Source organism: Oncorhynchus mykiss, chromosome 14 (assembly GCF_013265735.2).
Source record: "Oncorhynchus mykiss isolate Arlee chromosome 14, USDA_OmykA_1.1, whole genome shotgun sequence".
In the NCBI taxonomy this organism is placed as follows: Eukaryota; Metazoa; Chordata; class Actinopteri; order Salmoniformes; family Salmonidae; genus Oncorhynchus; species Oncorhynchus mykiss.
In genome coordinates this window covers 33,665,772-33,675,771 of record NC_048578.1, presented here as the reverse complement: position 1 = coordinate 33,675,771, position 10,000 = coordinate 33,665,772, and the positions used below count along the sequence as shown (strand labels likewise).

The 10,000-nt window shown below is 44.2% G+C and overlaps 1 protein-coding gene across 3 annotated transcripts in view; it reads left to right on the top strand.

The window, feature by feature from the left end:
* Positions 1-10,000, top strand: part of LOC110487786 (glutamate receptor 3) — a 254,309-nt gene that overhangs the window by 77,637 nt on the left and 166,672 nt on the right. For all 3 annotated transcript variants that reach the window (XM_036943367.1, XM_036943366.1, XM_036943368.1), the window contains exon 3: positions 6,976-7,215. In XM_036943367.1, the coding sequence (XP_036799262.1) occupies positions 6,976-7,215 (240 nt within the window). The remainder of the gene's footprint in view (positions 1-6,975; positions 7,216-10,000) is intronic.

Genomic DNA, 10,000 nt, shown 5'->3' with positions numbered 1-10,000 from the left:
TGTTTTGTAGGGGGGGGGGGGGGGGGGGGGGGCGTGCGTGGGACAAGCAAAGGAGGAAGCGGAGGGCAAATTGGGTTTTTGTGTGTGCCAGTGTTCTCTAATTGTGTGTGCCAGTGTTCTCTAATTGTGTGTGCCAGTGTTCTCTAATTGTGTGTGCCAGTGTTCTCTAATTGTGTGTGCCAGTGTTCTCTAATTGTGTGTGCCAGTGTTCTCTAATTGTGTGTGCCAGTGTTCTCTAATTGTGTGTGTTGCTTGTGCAGTAAATATGCAACATTGAAATTCAATGTGATACACAAGGAATCTCTGAGTTATCCAAACTGATAACGCATGCCTCCGGACACACACACAAACACACACCTGGTTTGTTTCCACCTACCACATTTATTTCAGTTTCACCTAATTACGAGAGGGATGAGACACAAAGCATGGAGCACAGCGTTACTCTGTTAAGCATTTATCCCTGACAAGCCGGCCAGGCCTCTCTCTCTCCTGGATGAATGATGAAGTCATCTTTGGGTCCAATCTATGCTCCATAAAGCTCTAGAGAGATAACAGGGATATTGTTATGGCTTGTTAAAAAGAGAGGGAGAAAGAGAGGGAGAAAGAGATAGCTAGGGAATAAGAGAGTGAGAAAGAGATAGCTAGTGAAAGAGAGAGGGAGAAAGAGATCGGTCTCTCTCTGTCTCAATTCAATTCAATTTACGGGTGTTATTGGCATGGGAAACATATGTTTACATTGCTAAAGCAAGTTAAATAGATAATAAACAAAAGTGAAATAAACAAAAATTAACAGTAAACATTACACTCACAAAAGTTCCAAAATAATAAAGACATTTGAAATGTCATATTGTGTGCAAAGAGTTAAAGTACAAAAGGGAAAATAAATAAACATAAAAATTGTTTGTATTTACAATGGTGTTTGTTCTTCACTGCTTGCCGTTTTCTTGTGGTAACAGGTCACAAATCTTGCTGCTGTGATGTCACACTGTGGTATTTCACCCAATAGATATGGGAGTTTATCAAAATTGGGTTCATTTTTCAAATTCTTTGTGGGTCTGTGTAATCTGAGGGAAATATGTGTCTCTAATATGGGCATACATTTTGCAGTAGGTTGAGAAGTGCAGCTCATTTTGTGGGCAGTGTGCACATAGCCTGTCTTCTCTTGAGAGCCATGTCTGCCTACGGCGGCCTTTCTCAATAGCAAGGCTGTGCTCACTGAGTCTGTACATAGTCAAGGCTTTCCGTACGTTTGTGTCAGTCACAGTGGTCAGGGATTCTGCCGCTGTGTACTCTCTGTTTAGTTTTTTTTGTTGTTGATTCATTCCAATGTGTTGAGTAATTATCTTTTTGTTTTCTCATGATTTGGTTGGGAGTCTCTCTCTCTCTCTCTCTCTCTCTCTCTCTCTCTCTCTCTCTCTCTCTCTCTCTCTCTCTCTCTCTCTCTCTCTCTCTCTCTCTTTCATTGTGACTAGAGATAAATGTTCATGGGGAGATGTGGGTTATTGTTTTTTTTGGCTCCTGAGTAGCGCAGTGGTGTCAGACACTGCATCTCAGTGCAAGAGTCATCACTACAGTATCTGGTTCAAATCTGGGCTGCATCACATCCGGCTGTGATTGGGAGTCCCATAGGGCAACGCACAAATGGCCCAGCGTCGTCCGGGTTTGGCCTGGGGTAGGCCGTCATTGTGAATGAGAATTTGTTCTTAACTGACTTGCCTAGTTGAATAAAGGTTAAACAAATCAGAATGTAACCTTGATGACAGCTTTGCACAGTCTTGGTATCCAGCTACACCTGGAATGTTTTTCCAACAGTCTTGAAGGAGTTCACACATATGCTGAGCACTTGTTGGCTGCTTTACCTTGACTCTATGGTACAACTTATCCCAAACCATCAGAATTCTGTGGTAGCCATGCTGGTTAAGTGTGACTTGAAATCTAAATAAATCCTCCTCCACACTTCACGGTGGGAACCACACACACGGAGATCACCCGTTCACGTAGACACGGCAGTTGGAACCAAAAATCTAAAATTTGGACTCATCAGACCAAAGGACAAATTCCACCGGTCTAATATCCATTGCTCATGATTCTTGCCACAAGCGTCTCTTCTTCTTATTGGTGTGCTTTAGTAGTGGTTTCTTTGCAGCAATTCGACAATGAATGCCTGATTCACACAGTCTCCTCTGAACAGTTGATGTTGACATGTGTCTGTTACTTGAACTTTGTAAAACATTTATTTGGGCTGCAATTTCTGAGGCTGTTAACTGTAAAGAACGTATCCTCTACAGCAGAGGTAACTCCCGGGTATTTTCTTCCTGGTACTGTCCTCGTGAGAGCCAGTTTCATCGTAGCGCTTGATGGTTATTGCGACTGCACTTGAAGAAGCTTATAAAGAAAAACCCTTGAATGAATAGTTCAAACTTTTGACAGGTACTGTATTTAGCAGATGTTATCGTGGGTGTAGCTATATGCTTGTGTTCCGAGCTCCAACAGTGCAGTAATACCTAACTAAATGCTTGTGTTCCCAGCTCCAACAGTGCAGTAATACCTAGCTAAATGCTTGTGTTCCCAGCTCCAACAGTGCAGTAATACCTAACTAAATGCTTGTGTTCCCAGCTCCAACAGTGCAGTAATACCTAGCTAAATGCTTGTGTTCCCAGCTCCAACAGTGCAGTAATACCTAGCTAAATGCTTGTGTTCCCAGCTCCAACAGTGCAGTAATACCTAGCTAAATGCTTGTGTTCCCAGCTCCAACAGTGCAGTAATACCTAGCTAAATGCTTGTGTTCCCAGCTCCAACAGTGCAGTAATACCTAACTAAATGCTTGTGTTCCCAGCTCCAACAGTGCAGTTATACCTAGCTAAATGCTTGTGTTCCCAGCTCCAAAAGTGCAGTAATACCTAGCTAAATGCTTGTGTTCCCAGCTCCAACAGTGCAGTAATACCTAGCTAAATGCTTGTGTTCCCAGCTCCAACAGTGCAGTAATACCTAGCTAAATGCTTGTGTTCCCAGCTCCAACAGTGCAGTAATACCTAACTAAATGCTTGTGTTCCCAGCTCCAACAGTGCAGTAATACCTAGCTAAATGCTTGTGTTCCCAGCTCCAACAGTGCAGTAATACCTAGCTAAATGCTTGTGTTCCCAGCTCCAACAGTGCAGTAATACCTAGCTAAATGCTTGTGTTCCCAGCTCCAACAGTGCAGTAATACCTAGCTAAATGCTTGTGTTCCCAGCTCCAACAGTGCAGTAATACCTAACTAAATGCTTGTGTTCCCAGCTCCAACAGTGCAGTTATACCTAGCTAAATGCTTGTGTTCCCAGCTCCAAAAGTGCAGTAATACCTAGCTAAATGCTTGTGTTCCCAGCTCCAACAGTGCAGTAATACCTAGCTAAATGCTTGTGTTCCCAGCTCCAACAGTGCAGTAATACCTAGCTAAATGCTTGTGTTCCCAGCTCCAACAGTGCAGTAATACCTAACTAAATGCTTGTGTTCCCAGCTCCAACAGTGCAGTAATACCTAACTAAATGCTTGTGTTCCCAGATCCAACAGTGCAGTAATACCTAGCTAAATGCTTGTGTTCCCAGCTCCAACAGTGCAGTTATACCTAGCTAAATGCTTGTGTTCCCAGCTCCAAAAGTGCAGTAATACCTAGCTAAATGCTTGTGTTCCCAGCTCCAACAGTGCAGTAATACCTAGCTAAATGCTTGTGTTCCCAGCTCCAACAGTGCAGTAATACCTAGCTAAATGCTTGTGTTCCCAGCTCCAACAGTGCAGTAATACCTAACTAAATGCTTGTGTTCCCAGCTCCAACAGTGCAGTAATACCTAACTAAATGCTTGTGTTCCCAGATCCAACAGTGCAGTAATACCTAGTTAAATGCTTGTGTTCCCAGCTCCAACAGTGCAGTAATACCTAGCTAAATTGTTGGATGGGTTTCCACTGGTGTACAGGAATCTTTAAGTCAAACCACAGATTCTCAATTGGATTGAGGTCTGGGCTTTGACCAGGCCATTCCAATACATTTAAATGTTTCCCCTTAAACCACTCGAGTGTTGCTTTAACAGTATGCTTAGGGTCATTGTCCTGCTGGAAGGTGAACCTCCGTCCCAGTCTCAAATCTCTGGAAGACAAACAGGTTTCCCTCAATAATACCCTGTATTTAGTGCCATCCATTATTCATTCAATTCTGACCAGTTTCCCCGTCCCTGCCAATGAAACATATCCCAACAGCATGATGCTGCTTCACTGTGGGGATGGTATTCTCGGGGTGATGAGAGGTGTTGGGTTTGCGCCAGACATAGCATTTTCCTTGATGGCCAAAAAGCTCAATTTTAGTTTCATCTGACCAGAGTACCTTCCTCCATATGTTTGAGGAGTCTCCCACATTACCTTTGACAAACACCAAACATGTTTGCTTATCATTTTCTGGACACTCTTCCTTAAAGCCCAGCTCCGTGGAGTGTGCGGCTAAAAGTGGTCCCATGGACAGATACTCAAATTTCCGCTGTGGCGCTTTGCAGCTTCTTCAGGGTTCTCCTTGGTCTCTTTGATGCTTCTCTGATTAATGACCTCCTTGCCTGGTCAGTGAGTTTTGGTGGGCGGCCCTCTCTTGGCAGGTTTGTTGTGGTGCCATATTCTTTCCATTTTTTGAATAATGATTAAATGGTGCTCCTTGGGATGTTCAAAGTTTCTGATATTTGTTTATAACCCAACCCTGATCTGTACTTCTCCTCAACTTTGTCCCTGACCTGTTTGGAGAGCTCCTTGGTCTTCATGATGCTGCTTTCTTGGTGGTGCCCCTTGCTTAATGGTGTTGCAGACTCTCTGGCCTTTCAGAACAGGTGTGTGTATATATACTGAGATCATGTGACAGATCATGTGACACTTAGATTACACACAGGTGGATTTTATTTAACTAATTATGTGACTCCTGAAGGTAATTGGTTACACAATATCTTATTTAGGGGGTTCATAGGAAAGGGGGTGAATACTTACAGTATGCACACATCACTTTTCCATTTTTTACTTTTTATAATTGTATGTCATTTCATTTCACCAATTTGACTATTTTGTGTATGTCCATTACATGACATCCAAATAAAAATTAATTTAAATGACAGGTTGTTATGTAACAAAATAGGAAAAACACCAAGGGGGTGAATACTTTTGCAAGGCAATGTATAGGATGAGCTGTGACTAGAACAACCGTATATACATAGGAAGTGGGTAAACAGTATGTAAACATTACTATAGTGACCCGTGTTTAACGACTATGTCTATAGGGCAGCAGTCTCTAAGGTGCAGGGTTGAGAACCGGGTGGTAGCCGGCTAGTAACTGTGACTAAGTTCAGGGCAGGGTACTGACCAGCTAGTGATGACTATTTAACAGCCTGATGGCCTGGAGATTCAAGATGTTTTTCAGTCACTCAGTCCAAGCTGTACAGTCTCCGACCTTCTAGATGGTAACAGGGTGAACAGGCCGTGGCTCGGGTGCTTGAAGTCCTTGATGATCATCTAGATGGTAGCAGGGTGAACAGGCCGTGGCTCGGGTGGCTGAGGTCCTTGATGATCATCTAGATGGTAGCAGGGTGAACAGGCCGTGGCTCGGGGGCTTGAAGTCCTTGATGATCATCTAGATGGTAGCAGGGTGAACAGGCCGTGGCTCGGGTGGCTGAGGTCCTTGATGATCATCTAGATGGTAGCAGGGTGAACAGGCCGTGGCTCGGGTGCTTGAAGTCCTTGATGATCATCTAGATGGTAGCAGGGTGAACAGGCTGTGGCTCGGGTGCTTGAAATCCTTGATGATCATCTAGATGGTAGCAGGGTAAACAGGCCCTGGCTCGGGTGCTTGAAGTCCTTGATGATCATCTAGATGGTAGCAGGGTGAACAGGCCGTGGCTCGGGTGCTTGAGGTCCTTGATGGTCATCTTGGCCTTCCTGTGACACCAGTTGCTGTAGATGTCCTGCAGGGCAGGCAGTGTGCCCCGGGTGATGTGTTGGGCTGACGGCACCACCCTCTGGTGCATGCTTAGATATGCAGAGATTTTGGCTCTAGATTTGCAGGAAAAAGCTGTTTCAGGTGTTTGAAAAATGCAAAATTCTCCAACATCTGAATGGCGGGGCCCAGCCCCCAACAGGACCATTCCCCAGCAATCCTCATGTACTTTGTGCCTCTCCTCAGATTTTTGGGGTGTATGACGCCCCTGTGTGAGACGTTACGTCAGGCACGGTACATTCTAGCTGATGTGTTCTAACACCACCCATGGTCAACATGACATTAAAGCAGCAGATGTGATTGGATGTATCATTCCAGAGGCTTGGAAATGTTAGGAACACTTGATTAGCTAATCAGATGGTATGATTTGTCAATCGGAACACTTGATTAGCTAATCAGAAGGTATGATTTGTCAATCGGAACACGTGGAAAGCCAATCTCTTTCAAGTGTGATTAACAGTGGTAGAGTTGTGTATATCAGAAACAACACACAATTAACAGCATTGGAAGAAATGTGATGTGTCTGGTTGTCAGGGATACAGTATTTGAAGTGGAAGTGAGTAATCTCAAATGATACCCTATTCCCTTTGTAGTGCACTACTTTTGTCCAGAGCCCTATGAGCCCTATGAGCCCTGGTCAAAAGTATTGTCATTTGCGACATTGCCTGGGTCTTTATTGCTGCCAGATTCTGAGGTCTCACCAGAGAACATGACAGATCTACAAATAAATGCAAGTGTTTTCCCCAGCTGAATAAATGTCATCCTATGCAAATAGGCTCCCTGATAAAGAGTTATGCTGGTTTTATGGCAACATCTAATTCCACAAATTGGCTGTTATAGATTTGATCTGCAGTGTAGCTACCAAGAAAATTTGAATTTTCAAACACTTGACATATGTGTGGGTGTGTGTCTGATCTTGTTTTCTCTCTCAAGCATCCTAACGCTTCCCTCCCTCCCTCCCTCTCTACCTCTCTCTCCAGTCTGCTCTCAGTTCTCCCGAGGGGTCTATGCCATCTTCGGCTTCTACGATAAAAAGTCCATGAACACCCTGACGTCATTCTGTGGTGCGCTGCACACCTCCTTCGTCACGCCCAGTTACCCCACCGACAACGAGGTGCAGTTTGTCATCCAGATGAGACCTGCACTGCGTGGGGCCGTCCTCAGCCTGCTGTCACACTACAAGTGGCAGAAGTTTGTTTACCTCTACGACACCGACAGAGGTAGGTGCCATGCCATTACAGGCCTTGATGTAGATCAGGTTGTGAGGTAAACACACCGACAGAGGTAGGTGCCATGCCATTACAGGCCTTGATGTAGATCAGGTTGTGAGGTAAACACACAGACAGAGCTAGGTGCTATTGAAGTACTTTTTGAGTTCATCAACATTGATCATATTCACGGGGAAAATGACAAAGTAGATATTGCTATATAATATAACATGCAACACAGACAGCGGTAGGTAAGGTTTAGCAGGTTGGTTCTACCATAGACCTTGACTTGGTTTAGTTGAGGGTGCACTTGAAACAGTTGACAGCATCAACATATTCAAGCCAAAATGTCAAACTATGCATGACCTAAACCCCAGGTGCAGTGTGCTGGAACATTACCCCCTAGTTGAAACAAGGAAGTTCTACAAGCACTGTGAAATGTAATCTACAGGCCATTCACAACCACCATCTACTTTTAAACTGGAATACATCTATTTCATTGTAACTAAGTTGTGGGTGCAGTATGTCATTGTAACTAAGCTGTTGGTGCAGTATGTCATTGTAACTAAGCTGTGGGTGCAGTATGTCATTGTAACTAAGCTGTGGGTGCAGTATGTCATTGTAACTAAGCTGTGGGTGCAGTATGTCATTGTAACTAAGCTGTGGGTGCAGTATTTCATTGTAACTAAGCTGTGGGTGCAGTATGTCATTGTAACTAAGCTGTGGGTGCAGTATTTCATTGTAACTAAGCTGTGGGTGCAGTATTTCATTGTAACTAAGCTGTGGGTGCAGTATGTCATTGTAACTAAGCTGTGGGTGCAGTATGTCATTGTAACTAAGCTGTGGGTGCAGTATGTCAATGTAACTAAGTTGTGGGTTCAGTATGTCATTGTAACTAAGCTGTGGGTGCAGTATGTCATTGTAACTAAGCTGTGGGTGCAGTATGTCATTGTAACTAAGCTGTGGGTGCAGTATGTCATTGTAACTAAGCTGTGGGTGCAGTATGTCATTGTAACTAAGCTGTGGGTGCATTATGTCAATGTAACTAAGTTGTGGGTGCAGTATGTCATTGTAACTAAGCTGTGGGTGCAGTATGTCATTGTAACTAAGCTGTGGGTGCAGTATGTCATTGTAACTAAGCTGTGGGTGCAGTATGTCATTGTAACTAAGCTGTGGGTGCAGTATGTCATTGTAACTAAGCTGTGGTTGCAGTATGTCATTGTAACTAAGCTGTGGGTGCAGTATGTCATTGTAACTAAGCTGTGGGTGCAGTATGTCATTGTAACTAAGCTGTGGGTGCAGTGTGTCATTGTAACTAAGCTGTGGGTCCAATATGTCATTGTAACTAAGCTTTGGGGGCAGTATCTCACAGCCTTAATGTGTTGGGTAATCTCTGTTTAATCACAGTGTTGGTTTTTGTTTCTCATTGTACATTAGGTGTACTGCTACAGCTGTAGCTGCAGCCAGGCATATATTTCAGCATGGAAATTACAGTCTATGCCTTTAGGGGATATTTATTTGTATTAATTAAGAGTTATTGAGAATTCTTTAGATGTTAGGAGTGTGTGTGTGTGCTTGTCTTTGAGTGTGCCTGTGTGTGTTGTGACTATGGTGACAATATACCGGCATGTAGCCAGAGTTTGGTGTAGTGATGTGGGGTGTAGTGATGTGGGGTGTAGTTTGTCATTCTTGTTCTGTAATATTATAGTGAAGAAGTAGTCACTTCTTGCACTGTGTATTCCCTCTAGACAGTAGCAGGATGTGTATTCCCTCCTCTAGACAGTAGCACGATGTGTATTCCCTCCTCTAGACAGTAGCAGGATGTGTATTCCCTCCTCTAGACAGTAGCAGGATGTGTATTCCCTCCTCTAGACAGTAGCAGGATGTGTATTCCCTCTAGACAGTAGCAGGATGTGTATTCCCTCTAGACAGTAGCAGGATGTGTATTCCCTCTAGACAGTAGCAGGATGTGTATTCCCTCTAGACAGTAGCAGGATGTGTATTCCCTCTAGACAGTAGCAGGATGTGTATTCCCTCTAGACAGTAGCAGGATGTGTATTCCCTCTAGACAGTAGCAGGATGTGTATTCCCTCTAGACAGTAGCAGGATGTGTATTCCCTCTAGACAGTAGCAGGATGTGTATTCCCTCTAGACAGTAGCAGGATGTGTATTCCCTCCTCTAGACAGTAGCAGGATGTGTATTCCCTCCTCTAGACAGTAGCAGGATGTGTATTCCCTCAAGACAGTAGCAGGATGTGTATTCCCTCCTCTAGACAGTAGCAGGATGTGTATTCCCTCCTCTAGACAGTAGCAGGATGTGTATTCCCTCCTCTAGACAGTAGCAGGATGTGTATTCCCTCCTCTAGACAGTAGCAGGATGTGTATTCCCTCCTCTAGACAGTAGCAGGATGTGTATTCCCTCCTCTAGACAGTAGCAGGATGTGTATTCCCTCCTCTAGACAGTAGCAGGATGTGTATTCCCTCTAGACAGTAGCAGGATGTGTATTCCCTCCTCAAGACAGTAGCAGGATGTGTATTCCCTCCTCTAGACTGTAGCAGGATGTGTATTCCCTCCTCTAGACAGTAGCAGGATGTGTATTCCCTCTAGACAGTAGCAGGATGTGTATTCCCTCTAGACAGTAGCAGGATGTGTATTCCCTCTAGACAGTAGCAGGATGTGTATTCCCTCCTCTAGACAGTAGCAGGATGTGTATTCCCTCTAGACAGTAGCAGGATGTTTATTCCCTCTAGACAGTAGCAGGATGTGTATTCTCTCCTCTAGACAGTAGCAGGATGT